At 38.7% G+C, this 24,494-nt stretch overlaps 1 protein-coding gene and 1 pseudogene across 1 annotated transcript; one reads left to right on the top strand and one right to left on the bottom strand.

The window, feature by feature from the left end:
* Nucleotides 1–496: 496 nt before the first annotated feature.
* LOC124803775 lies at nucleotides 497–676 on the bottom strand (annotated as a pseudogene).
* A 6,468-nt stretch (nucleotides 677–7,144) lies between these two features.
* LOC124802603 (syntaxin-5) lies at nucleotides 7,145–16,371 on the top strand. The gene is made up of 7 exons (XM_047263482.1): nucleotides 7,145–7,305; nucleotides 7,394–7,777; nucleotides 9,251–9,306; nucleotides 14,334–14,584; nucleotides 14,698–14,892; nucleotides 15,623–15,744; nucleotides 15,825–16,371. Exons 2-7 carry the CDS (start codon nucleotides 7,440–7,442, stop codon nucleotides 15,982–15,984), a joined length of 1,122 nt encoding a protein of 373 aa, XP_047119438.1. The 5' UTR covers nucleotides 7,145–7,305; nucleotides 7,394–7,439; the 3' UTR covers nucleotides 15,985–16,371.
* Nucleotides 16,372–24,494: the final 8,123 nt, after the last annotated feature.

The raw sequence follows: 24,494 nt of genomic DNA, 5'->3' as shown, positions 1-24,494 counted from the left end.
TTCGTGGTCCTTACGTGAAATGTATGTTCGAGGCAGTAGAATCTTTCTGAAGCCAGCTTCAAATGTCATTCTCTAAATTTTCTCAATAATGTTAATCGAAAAGAACATTACCTTCTCTCTAGGAATTGCTATTTGAGTTACCTGCCGAATGTAATCCGATGCAGGGAAAAAATTACTCAACATCCAAAGCTACTCTTATGGTCTATTTAATTAATCAGTCAATCAATTTGATATCAATGACGTGCCGCCGTGTGATTGGAAGTGAGGGCAAGAATAATACGGGTATGATTTACCAGTTTAAGTGGTAATCAGGCGTTTTTTCGTTGTGGCTAAATCTTTCAATTTCTCACCTTATCAGGAAGAAATGGCTATCGTAATAAAATAAGCTATATTGCCGAATTTATAAAGTGATAAATAATATTAACGTGACATTTACAACTCATCTGTGCTGCTATTTGGCCACCTCGACAGTTCTTGAGGATGAAGAGGCATTTGACTAGCTTCAGAGAGATCGAAAGTGAGGGTAGCATCTTGTGACAGAGGTAGACCATGTTCTTAGCACTCCATCATGAGTTAAAAATGGGTTTAATATTTTAGTGCTGTGATGCAGGACGTGGCAGATATTAAGCTGATAAGAACAGATTTTTCTACCCGATGAGAGAATACTTAAAGGGAGTATAGCCTGTGCCATACTGTTGTACAGGACATTCACGACAGATAACGATACTTTAGCGATGTGATAACGTGTGTATAGTTCGATTTCTTCTGTTTTCGGAAACAACTCGTGTAAAAGAGAGGAATGTACATTTCACGTCAGAAATTCGAGATGTATGAACGAAACAATTCCCTATTTCGGACTGGGCGAAGTGGATTTTTTTGAACTAAGGAGTTTATGTGATAGGTAGATTGCAGTCAGTACTGCTCATCCAATTCACGTCTGCTTGTCTCGCTGAGTGCCAAGGGCAGCGACAGGAGTGTTAATGAAGGGTTGGTGACCAGAAGTTGCGGCTTAAGGCTGTGGCGACTGGCAGTTACAAAGAAAGGGTCTGGCTGGTCGGTTCTTGAGGTACACAGTACACTTGTTAGATGTTGCTGTACTAGACTGGAGGTGAATGGTCAATTTTTTTATCTTGATATGCCGTGTTCAAGTAAGATAATGATCACTACAGTTGTCAAAATATCGTGTGATGTATTTGCTATGTTTCTCTTTGCTAAGATGAGACTAAAAGACACCTAAATAGGTATAAGTGTGTTTCATTCCCAAGTGCTGTTGCTACAGGAGTCCTGAAGATAGGGGCAGGGATTTATAAATATTATTATCCATCCTTATGTTCCTGTTTATTTGTAGATGAGCAGGCGGCTATTCCCTTGCACTTCAGTTATAACTTGCTGTCCAGTTATCCTTCCTACATAAAGTTACTGGCTAGAGCAACTCTCTACCGATAGACTAACAGCGAAAACATCCTCTTTACATCCACCAGTAACTGGTGATACTGTATAGAACTACATATCCTCTTTAAGTCCATCAGTTATTGATGTTACTGGATAGAACTACTATCTAGTGCTTGATCAGTGGCACTACCTCTCCCAAAATCTGTTGCTTCACAGCCAGAGGAAATAGTTTGGTTTTTCTGGCCAGTTTTTGAACTTCCCACAAATACAAGGAGGTGCGTTAGAGTGCGCCAGTGTTCTGGGTCCTCCATCTTGGACTGTGACATCATAGTTGGACTGCATTTGAATTCCATTGCAAAGATGATTAAGTAGAGTACCCTTCAGCCTTCCACACTAGCGATATGCGAATTGAATTTTAATGAATTAATATATTATTATTAATATTTTGTCTCTGCAATATGATGTAATTAGCATTTGAATTTACGCCAAAATCCGAATATACCACGAAATTTTGAATTGCCCACCAATAGGGTGTGGGTAGGGGAGGGCAGGGAGAGGGACCGTCCAATGGGATGAGTATTTCCCAAAGGAGGAGGTTGTAAATAATTGATCATATTAATTAATTGATCAATTAATTTCGTATGAAAATTCTCCTCATATCAGTGGAAGGTTGTGGGTTGGGGATTTCTGAGAGGAGTGGGGGAAGGAATGGATGGGGTGTTTCTCAGAAGGACAGATTATCCGCAGGGGTCATAAATCAACTAGCTTAACAATAGGTTATGGGATTGTGTCATAAATTTAATTAATTAGTGTATCCTTTTAATTAATTAGTGTATCAATTTGATATCAGAAGGGTGTCAGAACGAATTTTGTCCCATAACTCATGTAGACAGGCTAGTGACAAATCAAAGTTGATGAGGCTGACCAGGAAAAGACTGCCTTCATAACTCCTGATGACCTCTGTGAGTTTTAGTTATGCGTTTGAACTGCATAGTGCTCCAGCAGCTTTTGAATGTATTTTGGGCACTTTGTTCAAACACCTCACAGACAAGATGTCTTTGTTATCTGGATGACGCTGTCGTTGTATCGAAGGCATTTGAAGAAAACACAAACTGCCCAACAACTGTGCTGTAATGTGTTCAGATAGCAAGCCATCACCTGAATATGAAGAAGTGCCTCTTCAGAACTCAAGAAATAAAAATCTTTGGACATTTACTGAAGGACAGTGGAATCAATCCCGATTCCCTGGTACTTTCATGATGTGAGAAATTTTCTCAAAATGTGTTTGTACTACCAGAAATTCATAAAGGACTTCGTTATCGAGTCACGTCCATTGCTACAAGTACTGCAGGGAGACACCAAGCTTTGGTGGAATAAGTTACAATGTAGATCTTTTCTTGTTCTTAATGTGATGCTAAGGTCTTCTCCAGTCCTAGCGTTGGATGATGGGAATTCCGAGACAGAACTTCACACTGACACCAGAGGTTATGGGATAGGTGCAGTTCTAGTGCAAATTCAGGAATGTGCTGAAAAAGTGAGAGTTTTGCCTTGCTGCTGTTTGGGCCATCAACAGCTTCCAGCCATATTTATTTGGCAAACAGTTCACCATTTTGATGTACCACGATTCTCTGTGTTGGCTTACTAGCCTAACGGATCCCCATCCTGACTGGCCAGATAGACACAGAGGTTTCAGGTATAGGATATCACAGTGTCACAGTGATATACACAAATGGATGCAAGCACACGGATGTTGACTGCCTTTCAAGTAATCCCATGGCAGAACACATCAGCAGGGATCAAATGTCAGTCATCACTGCATTAAATGATACTGCTGCTGAACAGAGAGAAGATCCAGCACTGCTGAAAACCACAGAAGCGTTGAAGAAGCAGGAATTGACCAGATGAGAATTCCAGTTAATAAAGGTGCATTGTATAAGAGGAACTATGGTTCAATGGGGCAGAAACAGTTGTTTGTTATCCCACTTCATCTAAAACAAGCTATCTTGAAGCATTTCTATGACTCTTGTACATATGGCCGCCTGGGACTTGTAAAGACTCTACACAGAATTAGAAATTGGTATCTCTGCCCAGGTCTGTACCGATCAGTTAGACACAACTTGACCCATAGTAAGGAGTGCCAATGGCACAAGCATGTGCAGGTTGCCCTATGTATAAAGTGGTGGTAAATTCAAAAATAGCTCAATAGTGCTGCAGGGTTTCTCCCACTGCAATCACACTACGTTGGAAGTAGGTCAGTTGTGCTAAGCACAATTTGTCAGGAAATCCTAGATGGTGCATTGTCAAGTTAGTGGAAGTAGGTCGTATCTGCTAGGTATGTTATCCAAGATAGCTACTGTGTCTTCATCTGACGTCACTCACCTGAGACAAAGGATGTTTGTTTCTCCTCCAGGTTCAAGCCTGTTGGCTGTTCCCAGGACATGCAAACATGCTCTCATCGTACAAGTAGCAACCAGTCTGGACTCGCCTCCTGCCCTACTTAACACATTTTCACTATTCTGTTATTCTCTCAGACATGTATGGTTATTTATAACACCCAGGTCACTTTTATAATTCAAGACAGCCAGTCAGTTTTCCCCTGATGTCAGAAGACATAATGGTTGGCCTAAGCCGTCAGCCATGTAAGGTCACACATCTTGTTACAATGAGTGCTGGACATGCCCACTGTTGTCAACTGGCCATGTAGACCTGCCAAGTCCTGCACTTGATTGTCAAACATGAAAATCAGACAGCAATATCCCACACCAATACAGTGTACACTGCCCTAAGTTAAAACTGTGGGAAACTTAAAAATGAAACTCATAGTTCCGATTTTTGCCATAAGTATAATGTTTATGATGGTTCTTCAGTCACCCTCCACATTGCCTCTAACACCACAGATCATGTGTCCCAAGCTAAAATGGTTAGGAAATTTGAAAAATAAAAGAAGGATACTTATACTTTAACCAAAACTGAGAAATGGGGGATAATTCAAAATAACCAATAGTCCACACGAATATTCTGGAGGAAAATTCAAATAATCTATCACATTTTTCCTCTCAGAACTTGTGAAAATGATTCAGAAGGTGAAGAAAGGATAATATGCTTATTTTAAAATTCATCACAAAAATTAAGATGTGACTCCTACAACATGTGACGATAAAGTAATGAGGCCAGTTAGATAAAATACATTTGCTTTTATTTTTATCCAACTACACTGGTATAACTGCCAAAGTAACTACCTTGTGCCTGGACACATTTACTACATTGCTGGTAGCACCTCTACAACTCAATTTCTGGTATACCAACAAAAGCCCTTGTCGCAGCTGTCATGTACTGTTGCAAAATAATTTCCTTCTCCTTTAACAACTGACTTCACTTTGAGGGAATAGAACAAATCACACTGGTTCATATCAGATGAATAAGGAGACTGTGGTAGCACTGCAATGGATTTTGCTATTAAAAACTGCCCAACAGGCAAAGCAAAATGGGATGCTGCATTATTGTGATGCAGGATTCAATTATTAGTAATGTGTGGACGAACACAACAGACCCATTTTCGTAGCCTTTCCAGAATTTCTTGGTAGGAGTATTAGTTCACTGTCTGGTGTAAAGGTAACATGCTTTTTGTGTGCAATACCTGTGGAGGCAAATAAACATACAAGCATGCATCTCACCTATGATTTCAACATGTGTGCTTTCTCTGATCTTAGTGATTCCTTCAAATAACATTGTGAACTTTGACGTTTGATCTCAGAATCATACTAAAATAACTAACTTTCATTACCAGTGATAATTCAGTTCAGTAATTCTGGGTTAAGTTCCATTGTTCCCACAGATCAGTAGGAACAGTCCTTCATTAATGTTTTTATTACTATGTGAGTTTTGTTTTTTCCAGATTTTCCGTCGGTATCAGGGAACAGCTTCCAGATTAATGTTCCATTCGTTTGTAATTATTGGCACAGTTAATCAACTCACACTAGTTCACTCACCATGCCCCGTGTTGTCATCTGTTCATGTTGTTGATGGTCATTCGTTATAGTGTTCATCTTCAACATTGGTTCTGCCTCAGTACGCATTTGCGCCTTTGATAAAATTCCGTTTTCGAAAGACTGATGAAGCTTGCCGTATGTTACTGTGACATTATCACTGAGTTTCACAAATAAAGAAATAGCATACGGTACTTCCATGCAGTATTATGAGACTTCATTGTTTAATGAGGGGTAAACACAGGATCTAACTCTTGAAGCTGCTACTCTTAAGTGAAACATTGTAGGTGCACGCAACTTGCGACTGTGGTGGGGAAAGACCAAGGTGCCTGTGGCAGCAGGTTGCAGGGTTGCCACTCTACAGAGAAATAAATCCAGTCACGTTACGTTATTGTCACATCTCGTATATCTGGACCACTAACTACTAGTCTGCCCATTTATGTTAAACATAATCTGAGCTTCAATGTAGGACGGTATCTCGAACAGAATGACCTACTCCGTGTCAGCCAACTTGAATACTGAAAACTTGGATTATATGAAACCCAACTCGCACTTTTCTCACATGAGATACTGAAAGCCACGGATGAAAGTAGTCAGGTAGATCCAATATAGAATACTGTACCTTCAGGTATGACCCAGGGAAGTGCATTGGGACCCTTGTTGTTTATGTTGTGTATTAATGACCTTGTGGACAATATTGACATTAACCTCAGACTTTTCACATATGATGCAGTTATCTGTAACGACGTACAGTCTGAAAGGAGCTGCAGGAACATGCAATCAGATCTTGATAAGATTTCAAAGTAGTGCAAAGATTGGTAACTTGCTTTAAATGTTCAGAAACGTAAAATTGTGCACTTCACAAAATGAAAAAAAAGTGTAATGACTGTAACACGTGTGAGTCACAGTTGGAAATAGTCAACTCATACAAATATCAGTGTTTAACGCTTTTTGGGGATTGCAGTATGAAATGGAACGACCACATAGACTCACTAATAGGTAAAACAGGAACCTGACTTCGGTTTACTAGGGAAATGCAGCCAGTTTACAACGGAGATTGCTCACAAATCACTCATTAGACCCTTTGCAGAATACAGCGCAAGAGTGAGGAACTCGTATCAGATAGGACGGACAGGGAGAACTGAGCGTATATAGTGAAGGGCAACACTAATAGTTACAAGTTTGTCTGACCTGTGGGAGACTGTCAGAGAGATGCTGAAGATATTGAACTGACAGACTGTTGAAGACAGACGTAAATTATACCGAGAAAGCATACGTACAACGTTCCGAGAAATGACTTTAAATAATGACTTATCACTGCCATAGGGATCGTGAGGGCAAGATTAGATTAACTGCAGCTTTCAAGGATTCTTCTTGCGTTCCATGGGCGAATGGAACGGAAAAAGCACCTAATAACTGCTGCAATAGAACGAACCATCTGTCATGCACTTCACAGTAGTATAGCCACAGTTTTAACATATATTACACTGTGACATAGCTGTATTTGTAAATGGAGACCGCGATTTTCTGAAAATGTATTAGGGTTTCAATTAATGTCGCTGACCCAACCAACACAAATGTTGTTAAAGGTTGAACACTGGATTAATTTAGAAGAAATTTGTTTACATCTTATTAAATATTTAGTAGCCCGCAGTTACATCGAGGATGATGATTATGAGAAAGCCCACTAAATTGTAAAAATTACCTTCTTCTTCCCATTCCATTATTGTTGGCTGCACTGTGGCACATCTGGCGTTTGTCGTTTGTTGTTTGCTGACGTAAGGGAAAGTAGTGAGAAGTCAGCGTATGAGACCGAAATTGATGTGTGGTAGAAAATTGATATGTTTTGAATACTTGTTTTCAATAATTTTACCTTGCCCGGCAAGGTGATAATAATTGACGAGACTGTCAGATATGAGATCTGGAGGCAAGTGTATCTTGCTGACACTGTTGATTCACCGATGTAACACCATATTTTGACAGATTTGTAATGTCTGTGTTTTGTGCTTTTACAGGCAGGCGCCAAGGAACTTATTCCAATTCAGCCCACGTTAGACTCCAATGACAGCTAGGAGGCGACGTGGTGGCTCCGAGTCTGAACAGGCACCGCTTATTATTTCGACTGGAGCATTACACACCTCAGAAAGTCCGTGGAATAGACAGTCTACCCCTTACAGAAGTAATGTGTCAAATGCCCGAAGCGCTGAAATAGAAGACACAGAATTGCAAGATAAGGACGCAGCGATTATTAGGAAAATGACTGCACGAGACAGGACTACGGAATTTGTTAATGCTATAAGATCATTGCAAGGACGAAATGTGGCCAGAGCAGTGGCAGTTAGAGATCCAAGGAGAGCCAAGTTTATGCAGAGCTATGCAGAATTTATGATGATAGCAAGGTACAGAATAAATATTTTATCACGCTGTAATGTTAGATAGATTTTATACTGTAACCTTTATAAGGCCAATGTTATGGTGGTTCTAGAGAACACTGCCGATTTAACCCCCCCCCCCCCCCCCCCCAAATCCTTCATGACTGAATTTTTGCTGATTACCTTGTCGCCAGTGTGACTTAAAATAGTACTTTCACATTCCATTAACTTTTTTTGCTGTTTTGTGGATGTTTCTTTAAAACATTTTCATGGAGATATACTTGGAACATGAGCCATATTTCAGAAGAGGCTAAAAAAATTGCCAATAATTGTTTCACAGAAATTGGTATGAACAATGAAAGAAATCACTTTGGTTCGGTGCCATCGTCATTGTTGGAAATTATTTGTTTCTTGCAATGCAGATGGTAAATGCCCCTTTGGTTGAAAAGAAACAAAGTTCAGGAATCTTAGAGTGTTCCTGAAATGAACAGTGTTCCTAAGCAATCTAAATTTTGGTAGGTAACGTAAAATTAAGTTCTTGGTGGAGAACCATAAGGTTTCATCAGATAACCAAATGTTTGCAAGGTTTGTAGTGATGCTATACTTAAAGATGGTGCAGTGTTTAAGAAATTCCATACTGTTTCTGTTGTTGGTTTGTAATGGAATGGGGTGGTTAGTGGGGGCAGAGTATTGCCAAAACATTTACCTGACTTCATAGTTTAGAGGATGCTTGAAACTCTGACCTTGTGAACATGATATATATGTCTTGATACCTTACACCTACAAATTGACTATGTTATTTTCAGCAAGGTCATAAGTTTTCCTCTCCCTGTTTGTATAAGAACAAGGTATATGTCCAATTTCTAATATTTGTGCTGTTGTCACTATGCTAAATCGTAACAATACTGAAGTAAGCATCACAAAAATACAGTTGATGTAAGTCAAGATTTTAGTGTTCAGTTCAAAGCTTTATTAATAAGTTATATTTCTCTGATAAAGTACTTTATTAATATTTCTATAGGCCTAAATCTTGAGATTTCAGTGTATTTTTTAGAATGTGCTGAGCTCATAGTTGGCATCTTACCTGGAATACCAGATTTATTAACACTTCTTTCCGAAGCAATTGAAATTAGGTTGGCAAATAAGGAGAAATTAATTTAAACTTATTAATGACTAAATTTTTCAGGGGAAATGTTTCATCTTTTTTTCATCCATCACTGTGAGAAACCCCCACATATCAATAGCACCTCCCTTTTGTAGTAAAGTGTCATGAAGTAACAGTGCCACTCTCATAAATCTGTGAGACGATACATTTTTTGAAATTAGTTTGTAGCATCACACATGTAACGTGAATTTCATTTGTTTACATAAAATTATTGTGATTTGTTCTAAGCAAATGAAGTTCCATATTCTGTTTTTGTTAAAGTGTTCTTGTTATTGGGGTGTGTCATTTAAGTTTATTAAACATAATCATTCTAATTAAAATGCTGGTCTTTCCAGGACTATTGGCAAAAATATCAGTAGTACTTACACAAAGTTGGAGAAGTTAACATTATGTAAGTATTTAAACAACTATTTTCAACAATAAGTTTTAGAACATTATACTCTAAAGTGGGAAGTTAAAAAAACACAATAGAAAGCAGTTAATTGGTAACATTAAATGTTCCTGACGTAGGAGCCTATATGTTTGGAGAAATCATGTAATTATCATAACAGTGCAATAACAAAGGTAGTAAGGGTGAATAAATGATACCAGATGTTTCATAAATATTCATGAGATTCAAATGAGTACAAAACATGTTACATTTAGGAAATAGGAGTATATGTATCAGGCATAAGCTTAGAAGCGAATTTTCTGTTGACTTTTGGAATTATGCAATTAAGTTCTTAGGGAATGTCTCTTTCTTAATTGTTAATATAATCATATACCCTAATAGAAGGGGAATGAGATTAAAAATATGTACGCCAGTGTTTCAAGTTGTGTTAAGAAAGATCCTGTTATGTTTAATCAGCATTTTTAGTTTAAAAAATTCTGATGAAAAGTACTGGTAACTGTCACAGGTCACGTATATTTATTGACAGGTTTTGCTCATCAGATGGGAGCACCCTCCTGTGTGAACTGTATAGTTGCCACATGTTAGAACCATAAAGCACCACTCGCCTCCATTATCATGACAAACTTTGTGTTGACGATGATGCTCTAAATCTCTGTTTTGTTGCCATCGAGGTAATGAATATCTGAGAATGCTGATGTCGTAGTTAACATGGTGACTGACACGAGGCCACAATGCCACATGGCAGTCAATATGTTATAGTCAATAAATCAAATAGTATGTGACTTGTGGTTGTTTATCTATATATTAATAATAAATGTTGTTGTAGCAGTATTACCTGTAGTGTTGCCAAGGGTCTAAGTTCATAGTAGACAATCTGTGCTCTAGATTTAACACACATCATTATGGCATCATTTCTAATTTAGGGAAGTTGTGTAGCCAACTTTCACTACACATGCAGTACTATATTTTTTATAAATAATGAATATTACCAGGTAAATTCAGGAACACTGCATTATAAAATACAGAAATCGTAAAGTATTTTGGTGCATATAGTGTACGTATACTGAGCATCAGCTATGAAAACAGGAAGGGCTTAGCTCTGCAGTAATTAATGATTGCTACAGTCCCGGCAGGTCACGGCTGCATTTGTTAGTATGTATTGTGTGTTCAGATTTGTTGGCTTCACAATACTCAACCATATATAACCTCCTAACCTAACCTAACCTCAGGCTCCATTTCAGATCAGTCTATTAGTACAACCAATATTTTAGGGAAAAAAGGGAGTCATTATCATACCTGACCTGTTGGATGGCACATGAACCAACAGTCTTAAAAAGAAAGGTGGAACATACACTTTCACTTTCCATGACACTCCTGATCATGTCAGGGAACTTAGCCAATCGTGTCTAGGTATGGGATTAGGAAACCTGTTGTTCCTGAGATTCACCAGTTATACTCCGATTTAAATAACTTTGCGATTGACATTTCAGTGTGTCGAGTTGTATGGGACAGTTGTCAGCAAATCGAGAAACTCGAGCACCACATGCTTGCTGTCTTGTAGGTTACATGCAGTGGCTTGTAAAGCATGGCTGGCTTGACACCGGCAACACTACCCTGTGCCACTACAGTCTGGCAATCCCAAAGTAGTTTCAATCAGAGTATAGTGCTTTGGACAATGTGATTTGTCAGTGGCCGTCTTCATCCAAATCTATAGTCTGTAATCCATCTTATGGTATGTGGTGTACAGTACTTCGTCATTCTCCCTCTTACCTATTCCAGTTGTGAAAGGTGCATGGGAAGAACAATAGTCGGTTAGCCTCTATGTGGTACTGAATCTTTCTAATTTTACCTTCATGGTCTTTTCATGAGATATATGTAGGACAATGAAATATTTTGGTTGGCGTCTCTAAGAATGTAAACTCCCAGAATTTTAAAGGTAAAGCACTCGGTGTTGTACAACACTTCTCTTGTAATGTCAAACTCTGGTATTAGATGAACATCACGATGGTGGTTTCCTGACTACAAGATAAATCTGCGATGAAATGTGCTGCTCTTCTTTGAATCGTGTATTTTTCCTTTGTCAGTCCTTTCTAGGAAGGATCCCAGACTGACAAGCAGTTCTTATGTAGTGATCAAATGAGGGGTTTGTAAGCTGCACCCTTCATGGACAGACCAAACTTCCTGATGATTTTTCCAGTGAAACAGAGTATGCCATATACCTTTTCTGCAATTAGTCTTATGTGGTTGTCCATTTAATTTCACTCTGTATGCATACTCAGAGGTATTTGATGGGTGTGATTGTTTCCAGTGATTATTAATCAGTTGTGTAATCATAGAATAATGTGTTTTTCTGCCTATTTATGTGCAATATGATACATACCCTTATACTGAGCTTTAACTACCAATCCCTACACCAAACTTCCATCCTCTGCAGGTCTTCCTGCATTTCCCTGCAATTTTCTAGTGTTCTCTACATACAATAACATAATCTGTAGACATTCTCATAAAGTTTCAGAATCCTTCAGGTCATTTACATGCATATTGTGTACTATAATAGTCCTATAACATGCTCTTGGTGTATGCCCTAAGTTATTCTTACATATGAAGATTTATTTCTGTTATTAAGACATGATGTTTGTATGGTCACATTATATTCATTAGGCAACAATGCAGAACTGTATCTTATTACCTTGAAGTCAAGAGCTATGATACCAAGCCAGGTGTTGGTGTGTATTGTCTTCTGGATCTCGTGGACAGACCAGTAGGCAGGTTTACCTCAACAAATTACAAGAATAGCATAGATCACAAAAAGAAAACTTGAAGTAAAATGTACATTGATAGGGATTCTGGGTGTTAAAGAGAAACAGCTACCAGCAGGCAAGCTCGGGTGCACCTGGTACACATTAGTTGCGTCATTCTTGATCAGATGTGAAGGGCTCTGCCTGGATTGACAATTGGTGCATATCTAAGGTCCAAAATTGAACTTATTTGTTCAACCAGAAAAGCCCCAAGTACGATGCATCTGTGTAAACTTTTTTCTAACATATTAACTGATAATATTTTTGTTACGCCTGCAGCCAGATCATACAATCATTCTGGACGTATTGGTGTACAAGGAGGATGATCAGACACAATGTTCATAGAAAACCACTACATACAGACTGGTATCTACATACGATAAGTTGTCAGCTGTGGTACAGGTCCCTTTGAGGATATTGGTAAGGATAACATACACTGTCTCATTTGCAGGAACTAGAACACGTTAAGCTTGGATTCGAGCAGAGTGGCTACACTGATGGACAGATCCTTTGTGCTCTGGAAAAAAAAGGGAAACATTCCACGTGGGAAACGTCTGCTTGTGTCTGTATATGTGCGGATGGATGTGTGTGTGTGTGTGTGTGTGTGTGTGTGTGTGTGTGTGTGTGTGTGTGTGTGTGTGCTCCCCCCCCCCATCTCTACCTACCTCTGCTCCCCCCACCCACATCTGTCTACCTTAGCTCCCCCCCACCCACATCTGTCTACCTTAGCTCCCCCCCTCCGACATCTGTCTACCTTAGCTCCCCCCCACCCACATCTGTCTACCTTAGCTCCCCCCCACCCACATCTGTCTGCCTTAGCTCCCCCCCCCACCCAAATCTGTCTACCACTGCTCTCCCCTCCCCACCCAAATCTGTCTACCTCTGCTCCCCCTCCCCGCCCAAATCTGTCTACCTCTGCTCCCCCTCCCCGCCCACATCTGTCCACCTCTGCTCGCCCCTCCCCACCCACATCTGCCTACCTCTGCCCGCCCCTCCCCACCCACATCTGCCTACCTCTGCCCGCCCCTCCCCACCCACATCTGCCTACCTCTGCCCGCCCCTCCCCACCCACATCTGCCCATGTCCTCTTTCTCGCCCTGTCAGCCTCAACTAGGGTTGCCACAGATACTGGAAATGAGGTAAATTAATGAATTTCACGTAATTTCAAACACATCAGGGAAATTTAATAAAAAACACTTGAAGAACCTTGTTTCTGTCTCAGTAGATATTGTTTGTTTACGGAGGTGTTGTGCATAATCACTGCTCGTTGCAGCTGAGTACGTGTGCCGCTTTCCTACTCCCTCATTACTAATGCTTCTGCCTTTCCCAGCACTCCCCTCTGCTTGCAATCAGTGCTCCCTGCACTTCTTGCCACTAGCCTAGCAACTGCTGATGAGAGGCAGAGAGGTGTGAAGAGCTGTTTGTTTGGATGTGATTTTCAGAGACCATAGATGCAGCTTCTGGAGATGGGTTATGTGTGCATGAGTGTGGCTGAGCTATTGTGTGTGCGTGCGTGCGTGCGTGCTCTTGTTACCTGACAATTGTATGGCTGAAATTTGTGCCTGTTTGCGGCTCAACAATCGATTTTCAGAGTATTTGAACAAGTTACCTGTTGCATGGATTGATCACTGTGGTCTCATTTCATCAACATGCTGTCTGTGGCTCATGAATAGCTGGCCACACAAGTGCACAGGTCGCTTCTGTGGATGTCTGTAATGGATTGGGCCTACCGATCTGAAACCATTTGGTTCCAACTAATGTGCAGGCTCTGCCCGTCGGATCTAGTTGAAACAAGGAGAAAATTGGGAATGTAAACAGATTGTGCTTATTTGAATTATGGAGTTGATAATTTCGAAGACTAATACTGTGCTAAGTTACTTGTGGGTCATTCCCTTCTTAAGTGGGAAACATTATGTACACGCACTTGACTTTAGATTGAGGACAATAGGAATAACAGTGTTCAGGTTTTATTTCAACTGTTTGGAAAATTATTGTATAATGTGACTACAGATTTCTCATAGTATTTTAAGTCCAAAACTAAATGGAAAATTTGGCTCAAGCCCAAACATAATCAGTTGCTTTTTTGTTCTGAAACAAATTTAAGCACATTCTGTATCCAACTGTTTTAATATCAACAGGATATCGGATATGAAAGAAAGAGAGAGATTTGTATACAATTATGTTACTCAAATTTTTTTTTTAAAATTAATACTTTGTCATTTTTAACAGTGGCCAAAAAAAAGTCCCTCTTTAATGATCGACCAACTGAAATCCAAGAATTAACTTATATTATAAAAGAGGATTTGAATAACTTAAATCAGCAAATAGCTCGACTACAAGAAGTAGCTCGTATGCAGAGACAAAATCAGCAAAATGGACATCATTTAATCTCTCACTCTTCTAGTGTTGTGTTGGCACTACAGTCAAAACTTGCTTCCATGTCAACTGAATTCAAGCAGATTTTAGAAGTAAGAACTGAGGTAAGATAAGTCATCACATGATTACATTAAACAACACTGTTTGCTACCAGCATAATTGACATTGTATTTATGTTCATAACATTTTCTTTAAACTGGCACACTTTTGATTTCAGAATTTAAAACACCAAAAATCCAGGCGAGAACAGTTCTCACAGGGCCCTGTGTCGTCATCACTGCCACCATCAGCAATTTCTGGACCCCATCAGGGCTCTGTACTTCTGGCAGAGGAACAAGTTAGCATAAGCATGGAACCTGGCAGTGCTCTTTTGCCAGCTTCACAGAAACAAGCTATGGTCTATGATGAGACGGTATAGTAGATTTTTGCAAATTTTCATGTATACATTGTCACATAATGCTTTCCAAATATTCTACTCACCTGAGCGCATCCTCCCCCCCCCCCCCCCCCTCTCTCTCTCTCTCTCTCTCTCTCTCTCTCTCTCTCTCTCTCTCTCTCTCTCTCTCTCTCTCTCTCTGTGTGTGTGTGTGTGTGTGTGTGTGTGTGTGTGTGTGTGTGTGTGTGTGTGTGTGAGACAGAACACATTGCAACTGAGAATTGTATTTATAATTTAGGCAGTTTGCTTATAAAGTGTGAATTCTGTATGTATCTTTATAAAAATGGAAATTTCCCTTAAATGGGAGACTCTTTGTTTCACTGAGAAAAAGCTGCATTCTTCTGCAAGCACACGCACTTCGACTTCATAAACAGATTTATAACCTCACTGCTGTTTTGAATACTGTTGTTTTTGACCCCCAAATAGCAAACTTGAAAACTCATTTCCTCAACAGTAATAACTGAAGAAAAAGAGAGAACAAATAACCATTAAGATGTAAATTCTTCATAGTTATGTCTTCCATTTTGGGAAATTCCATTGTAATATTATATAACATCTACAGTCACATGTGATGCTGTGCTATGTAGTCAGGAAAGCATCAGCATTGTGTGTTCATAAGCTACCATTGCAAAAATAATGACACTTCTCCTGTGACGTAATTTTGATTGGTGCGCTATAAGTATTTTATTGCCTTGTATATTTACAGGACTCGTACCTTCAGAGTCGAGCAGAAACTATGCAGAACATTGAGTCAACAATTGTTGAGCTTGGGGGTATTTTTCAGCAACTTGCACATATGGTGAAAGAACAAGAAGAAATGGTTGAAAGGTAAACATCATGTAACAGAGAAATTGTACTGATCTGTTTTAAAAAAAGTTATAACTAATTTTATTCTGTAATTCTTTCAGGATTGATACCAATGTGACAGATGCAGAACTCAATGTTGAAGCAGCACACGGGGAAATTCTTAAATATTTCCAGTCAGTAACATCAAATCGTTGGCTGATGATAAAGATATTTGGTGTCCTGATTTTCTTCTTCATTTTTTTTGTGATATTCTTAGCATAAGCTGGAATGGTGCAGACAGAAAACCAGCACTGTATTAATCCTCATCTGCCGTGCAGTGGAAATGAAAGAGATTAGACACAATTTGTGCACTGTTAGAGCACTTGAAAAAATGTGTGGAATGGCAACATGATTGTGTTAGCCACTCTGCTGCTCGAGAACTGGATGACAGTGGTATTCTGAAGACAAATCACCAGAAAGTTTTGTTACAAGAAAAGTAAAGTGTCATTTTATAGAAACGCAATGTTGTTTCCCTGTTGAATTTATATCAAGTCTTAATGTGATATTTCAAGCTGTTTTTTTTATTATATACTTGCAAGTATTAAAAGCTTGGAATAGAGAACTGTGAAAGAATTTCTTTAATAAAAAGACTGTATTTTAATATTTTTATTAATTTTAGTAAATTTTTTTGCAGCATTTCCTGCAGGGTGACACCTACTCAGACAGGTTCTGATGGACAGCTCTATCAAACTGGTGAACTATCATTGATAACAAGATCAGTGTTTCTCTGTAGTTTACTGATATTATGAAATCATAGCTACACTTACTCTGAAAGTGATTCCTGAAGATTGTCAGTACTTTGAAAGCGTTAACTTTGGTTAGGTACAATGATACTTTAACGATTTTGAGAAAATACTGCACAAGCTATATTTTCAGATGTGTTTAACACTGAATATATTACCTGAGTAAGAATAGATGTTCAGCGTTGACATTAGAAAATATTTGATTAGATATGTTTACGGAGAATGGGCATCTTTAGACAAGCAGACCTTTTGTGTTGTATGTAGGATTGACAATAGTCCTAATATTTTACACATTTTAGATTCATTTAATTACTACTGGGGACAAATATGTTTCAGTGCAATACATGTCACTGTTAAAACTCTCAGCACAACCTCCAATGGGCTCAACACACTTGGCTTGGCAACATGCCCTTTCCCTCTGGCAATACTGCTTCCAACTCGGCATTACATTCTTTTAAAGCACAGATAGTATCTTCAATTGACAACTTTTTCCTCTGTCACTTTGAGGCCGAGAACCCTCGTACTAATGGAAACGAATGTAAGGTACAGAGCGAGTGAGCAACTGTTTCAAAGGCCAGGGTATGGATTTTCACCACTGCAATTTGCAATGTATGAGCTGGGCATTTTTGTGTTGGAAAAGCAATATTTTACCCTGGTGGCATCTGCTACAGGTAGTTGCACAAACAGTATAAAAACATTGCACAAGTAAGTCCAGTATATTATTCTTATCTAAATAATCAGTCACAATGGTATCCATGAGTAGCAAACAGATTTTCCCTTTTTCTGCTGACAAATGGGTTTTCCTTTCCATACACATGTACTCATTGTGGACTATAGAGTCTTACGAACAGGGTGTAAGAGCACATACATGTCTAAGACACCAGAAATCCTTCATCAACACAATTTTGGAATATTTTAATTTGTTTACATGAATGAGTACCCATGGCCAGGGAATGAATCAGGATTTGATATTAAATCGGGAAAGTTAATAATAAATAAAGCAGAATATACATGTATCCTTTGCAGACAAATTGCCGAGTACATATTAGTGCAATAACAGACGGATTTGCTTAAGTTCTTAGGAACACTCTGATAGAACAGGAGTGAGTAATGAGGGAATTCTTCAATTTAGACTTGAAAATGTGAAGGTTACGGCTAGTTGAAAAAGAGACAACGTAGGAGGGAGAGACATACACTATGTGATCAAAAGTATCCAGACACATGGGTGAAAATCACTTAAAAGTTTGTGGCACCCTCCATCGGTAATGCTGGAATTCAATATGGTGTTGGCCCACCCTTAGTCCACTCTGGCAAACATATGTTCAATCAGGTGCTGGAAAGTTTCTTGGGGAATGGCAGCCCATTCTTCACGGAGCACTGCACTGAGGAGAGGTATCGATGTCGGTCGGTGAGGCCTGGCATGAAGCCGGCATTCCAAAACATCCCTTGGTGTTCTATAGGATTCAGGTCAGGACTCTGTGCAGGCCAGTCCATTACAAGGATGATATTGTCGTGTAACCACTCTGCCACAGGCCGTGCATTATGAACAGGTGCTCAGTAGTGTTGAAAGATGCAATCACCATCCCCAAATTGCTCTTTAACAGTGGGAAGGGAAGAAGGTACTACATCTCTGTAGGCCTTTGGTGCAATAGTGCCACGCAAAACAAGGGGTGCAAGCCTCCTCCATGAAAAACACTGCCACACCATGACACCACCGCCTCCGACTCTTACTGTTGGCAGTTGATGTTCACCGGACATTCACCATACCCACACCCTGCCATCGGATCGCCACATTCTGTCCTGTGATTCATCACTCCACATAACTTTTTTACACTTTTCACTCGTCCTATGTTTCCACTCCTTACACTGATCAAGGCGTCGTTTGGCATTTATCGGTGTGATGGGTGGCTTATGAGCAGCTGCTTGACCATGAAATCCAAGTTTTCTCACCTCCGGCCTAACTGTCATAATATTTGCAGTGGATCCTGATGCAGTTTGGAATTTCTGTGCGATGGTCTGGATAGATCTCTACCTATTACACATTATGACTCTCTTCAACTGTTGGTGGTCGTCAGTCAACAGATGAGGCCGCCCTGTATGCTTTTTTGCTGCACGTGTCCCTTCTCATTTCCACTTCAAAAACCATGGGCCGAGGGAAGTTTAGGAGTGCGAAAATCTCACGTACAGACGTATGACACAAGCGACACCCAATCATCTGACCACGTTTGAAGTCTTAAGAGTTCTGCGGAGTGCACATTCTGTTCACACGTCTAATACTACTGAGGTCACTGATATGGAGTACCTGGCAGTAGGTGGCAGCACAGTGCACCTAATATGAAAAACATATTTTTGAGGGTGTCCGGATATTTTTGATCACGTAGTGTACATGCGTATTATACACACTGTCTCTTGAGAATTTTTTCTCTCATACCTTCTCTATGTTACCACAGATGTCACTGACCTTGTTTGCAGTATACGTGAGGTGTCTATTTGCTTCCAGTGCTCTCAGTGGAATGCATAAGTTCTAATAAACCTGCAGTCTTTTATGGTTGTCCCCTGTGCAGAAAATAGCACGTAGGTTGTGAATCCGGAACTATTATTTCAGAAATAATTAAATCTCTGATCACTTTGTTTATATGGGATGCCACTTTTTACTAGCAGCATACAAGAAACTGCACAATTACATTCCATTTTAGCCACAAATAATTTCTATTCTTTAACAAATTAATGTGTATTTCCGTAACTACACCAATTACATTTACTAACTAGACATTGCAAGTTAAGTCTTAAATGATATTGCAGCAGACAACATTTCTGTCCTCCGACACTGCTGAACCAGCTCACATATTTACAACCCCCCTGCATCGCTGACACCAACCGTAGAAGACATGATGTCTGTCCTCAAAGACTGTCAGTCCAGCCAAACCACTTCGCATGCCACTCAGTTTAGGCACGATCCAAAGATCTCTCTGAAGTGCTTTGTCTTTTTGTTTAGCAGTTGTTTATTATTGTACTGGTTATTAATACTTGTGAAATAATGGAATGAGAGCACACTATTGAGAGATGCTTTAATTTGAAATGTAAGTAAATACACGGTTTAGTTTGTCTAATATTCACAGAAGATTATCATTTTGGCGTGTAACTTACGAATGCAGCAGCCTATCGCAGAGAAGGACCACAATTTAGGGCGGTCTTACTCATGATATCCATACCGAACAAATCATCTGTTATTGGTACCTCACACCACATTACGTCGTCTTGCCACTGCTGCCTTCTCCACTGATCTAAGAAGAGCGTCTTGTACCTGAATATGATGGCAGAAAAGCCAGAAATATTACAAGGTTTCTGCTAATATTTTTTTAATTCTCTTAGTAATTTACTAAAAATGGATGCAACAAAATAATGCATGCCTTCCTGCACAAGTCAGAAGGTGTGATCCAATTGCAGTTTGGATTCCTGGCTGATATTAATGGAGTCAATGCTACTAATTCTTGAGAATAAGCTCATATGACATTAAAGAGAATATATAGAAGAGCCAATGCCAGAATTCTCAGACTCCTCAACAGAAGTCGACAAGAGGTTCATGAACTTACATCACATATTGCTGTAACTGCCCATTTCCGAGTTAAAACAAAACAAAAAAAAAAAAACCACTTTGAGAATGGGAAGGTTTAACCCAGAATAAAATGCTGTACTCCACAGCGAAAGAAAATAAGCAAAGCAGATTATTTTTTGTGTTGGGCTATCACTTATTGCAGACACTGTTCTAGTGGTAAGTATAGTGGCATTTATCTTTTCAGCAGATCCAGGACATGGGCTTTCCATGACAGCGTATCTTCTATCTGAAAACCTAGGAATTTGGAGTGTTCAGACCAGCTAATCATATGTCCATTCTGTGTGATTAAAATGTCTGTTTTTGCTGAAGTGTGTGTGTTAGAAAGTGTAAAAACTAAGTTGTATTGTGAATTAGCATAAATTTATTTTCTAAAAGCAACGAACTTAATTTGATATGTTGTCTATGTTGCACTCTTCACTACCAAAGCTAATGTTATCAGCAAACAGAAATACTTTAGAATTACATGTCGTTTTAGAAAACATTTATATATACAGGGTGTTTCAAACGTTTAGGGGTGATGGACCACACCACGGGGAACAACTCTTATTAGGGACAAAATGTTCACTGATGCTTCCTGCTAAGGCTAGGTGACTTTTTATTGATTTCACTGCCATGAGATGATATTTCACCAAATTAACAGGGTCTACTAACCAGGTCTGCTGTATCTGCCCTAGTAAATATAGCGATTTTCAATGAGGAAGCCTTAACAATGAGTATCTCTAAGTGGAGATAGATATTTTAGAAGTGAATCAGGAACATGACTTTTGCTTTAATTATCCTGCTTCATGTGGAGCAGATGATTGGATTATAGGCAACACACATTGCATAAGCATACTGCAGAGTGCCTCAGTGCACAACCAATAGCTTCAATGTGAGGCATCCGTGAACATTTTGTCACACAGAAGCTGTTCCCCACAACATGCTCTATCACCCCTAGACATTTGATTCAAAGATTTTGAAACACCCTGTATGAGTAACAGTAATGGTCCCAGCCCTTCAGACTCACCCGCCCCCATATCCCCACTTAACTGTCCCCCAATCAGATGCCTCTTCATCATGGAGAATGACTGTCTATATGAGAGGGACAAATTGTGAGTTACTCCTGTGACTTCATAACAGTCCAAGTTTTGCAATAATATTTTGTGATCAACATAATCAAATGCCTTTTTAAATCAAAGACAACACTTAATGTTTGCAACTTTTTGTTTAATCCATCAAGTGCCTCAGAGAGAAGAAAATATAGAATTTTCAGTTGTTACGCCACTTCTAAAACCAAACTTTACACTTGACAGCACATTGTGAACGACGTCATCAGTTCCCCTTACATATATACCATCTTTTTAATAACTTGTGCAAATACTGATGACATAGAAATAGTCTAAAATAGTCTGCATTATGGCTTTCTCCTTTCTTATAAGCTGGTGTCAGTATAAGTACTTAAAGTCTTCAGTGATTTATTTATTGACTCATTCTCTTCTTTTCTGTATAAAGGAGGTATAATTCCGAAAGTCTTAGAAAACCATTTTCTAAGTGTGACATGACTCCTTGTAGAAACTAATATTTATTTTATTCATTTACTATATGCAGAAAGTGATTTTAAAATGATGTACATTTTTTTAATGATGAAGGCGTGAGCTGTAGTAGGCTGTATATCTTCATTTTTTATTAGCTGTACTGTTGGCCAATTGCAATTAAATCATTATTAAGCATCTAAAATGAAACATGTCAGCACATCATTTACTAAAACCTACAAGATATAGTTTGTGACACCTGTAACAAGATTGTTATAACTGAGGACAGGAAAAAAAAGTTTTATTTACTGTCCAATTCTTTTTATTTTTTTTTTGCCAAATAATGTTTTTTCCCCTACCAGATTTGGTGTGGTTTTTAGCCAAAATCCGTTTCTTGCCAAAATCAGTGTTATGTTTGCCAAATATTGTGGTGTTTGTTTTCATCAAATTCAGTGGTTTTGTTGTTGTTGTTTGCTTACTAATTTTGGTGCTATTTATGTCATCAAATCAAAGTTCATTATGCAGAAAGTGAATTATGTAAGAACATACACAAATCCCTAGTCTTGAGGAGATTAGAAGCCAAAATGCAGGCAGAGCATTCAGTAACTATCAGTTACAAATATTAGTAATTGCTGTCCCTATTTTTATAATGTTTTTATAAATTACAAATTTCACAATATATTGTAAATCACAAATTTTGAATTATTTCACTAATAACTAATTTCATGCTGCTTTTCATGCTATTGCTTTTGTGGCATTTTTCCTGTCCCTATCTATAACTAACTGCATGTGGATGAGCTTCCCATAAAATGTGAGATGTATTTAAAATTTTTGTACTGCACTTGAGACCACATTTTACATAGTCGTATCCAACATTACATGTGAATGAAAGCATGTCATCACATCTGCAAGAATACATGACAGTGCATGTGTTCAAGCAGATGTAATGGCATGCTTTCATTCTCATGTAATTTTACACGTGGACTATGTTAAATATGGCCTCAAGTGTGGTACAGAAATTTTAATTACGTGCCATAACTTATGTTGCGCTCAATCACTTGTTAGTAGTTTTAACACCTTGTAACATATAGTTAATGTTTTCAATGTTCACTTGCTACTTTTGTTTTCTCTTTCAGTGTGGTATCTCCAGTAACCCTTATATTTTGGTGAAATGTGCAAATTTGTAGGGTTTTCACTTCTGGTAATGCGTCCACAGCATTTAAGACGTGTTTCCATTGATACTCAGTACTACGTATAACTGTTTACATTAAATACACCACCCGCCAAATCTCAACAAGTCAACAACACATTGATTTAGTTTTTTGACAGTTTCTGGGAAAAATGTCATTGATCACCGAGAAAGTGCCAAATACTCAGTGTTCACCTTATAATGTGTTGAGAATACACTGGAGCAGGGCAGGCTCTGCACCAGCACTTCTCCACTCAGTTTGTAGTTACGCTAAACTTTCAGTGTTTGTTTATTTCTATGAAATCACAAGGTACTTACTAGCATGTTGCATCTTTGTTAAACATTCATGCTCCACTTCTTTCTTTCCTGTTGTCTCCTGCATTGATTGTTTTCTGCAACTACTTTATCAAATGCATCCTTGGGTTCGATGCCTGTTGTCTATGATCTTGTCTAACCATCACTTCCTTGGGATGTTCACAGGATAAACTTCTTCCTGGGCTTTAATTGGGGGGGGGGGGGGGGGGGGGGGGAAGGGAAGGGGAGTGTTTTCACCACTGAGTTTTCACTTGTGATGTGTCCATACCACCTAAGACATTTTTATCTTAATTTGTTATCACTCCCACCCTTCAGATATGTTCAAGACTTCTGAAACCAGGACCAACAGAACGTTTTCATATCTACTCCACGTAAATTGTGTTCATGTTTTGTTATTGTTGCTAAATGTCCTGGGCACTTGCTGATCTGTAAACTTTCACCGATAGGGTACTTTGTCAAATAGCAGTCCAGTGACACTGACACAATTTCAGGGATGCAGCGTTAATTTCTGCTTGAGCATCTGAGAACGTCTTGCCATACAAAGTAATGAGAGCTGAGGTTTTTTGTAGACGTCATGTGCAACTGTATTTCACTACATTGAGAAGAAGAAGTTTTAATGCCAGAGAGAAACATTTTACCAGCAGATACCTGTTTTATTTGTGCAAACGAATCATAAATAACAAAATGAAATGAAAAACCTATTGGCATCGTTGTTACTCAATTCCTAAAGTGGAAGTTCATTTATTTATCATTCAAAATTTTTTATTGAAAATTATCCTTTAGTCATAAAAAAAATTAATTATAAATGAGTGCCCAGTGTTGATGCCTTTAGCTGAAAGTCTGGTTGAAAATTCACTGTATGCAATAGTATACAAGGTGGTTAAATGCATGCATTTTTTACTTTGTTTTTAAAAGTAATTTATTCTATGATTAACAGTATGTTTCCAAGACATAAGACAAACAAAAAAGAAAAATGAAGGATGGCCTTGTTGATAAGTATAAGATAAAAGATCAACACCTTTATGACAGCAGAGCAAAGCAACTGTTAACTGTCATTCCTAACCAAATAAACAAAATTCTGTGTTGTGGAATTATTGGCCAAGAAAGGTTCAAGGGATCCATTATTAACAAGTCAGCTTCTTTGACTGAAACATTTATGGACCATTAAGGAGCAGTGCTGCCTCTGAAAGATGAGATTTCCTCGTGTCACTATTAAGGTATGCTGACATTCTTTTTTCGTTATCCATTCCTGCATCCATGTGACAGAAGCCAACAAATACAATGACAGAAAAAAATTCCAACGCCAAAAAATAATTAATGGAGAGTAATGAAATTTTGGGAATAGATTTGTCTGAGTG

Source organism: Schistocerca piceifrons, chromosome 6, assembly GCF_021461385.2.
Source record: "Schistocerca piceifrons isolate TAMUIC-IGC-003096 chromosome 6, iqSchPice1.1, whole genome shotgun sequence".
NCBI classification, from domain to species: Eukaryota; Metazoa; Arthropoda; class Insecta; order Orthoptera; family Acrididae; genus Schistocerca; species Schistocerca piceifrons.
This window is presented reverse-complemented; position numbering and strand designations above follow the sequence as displayed.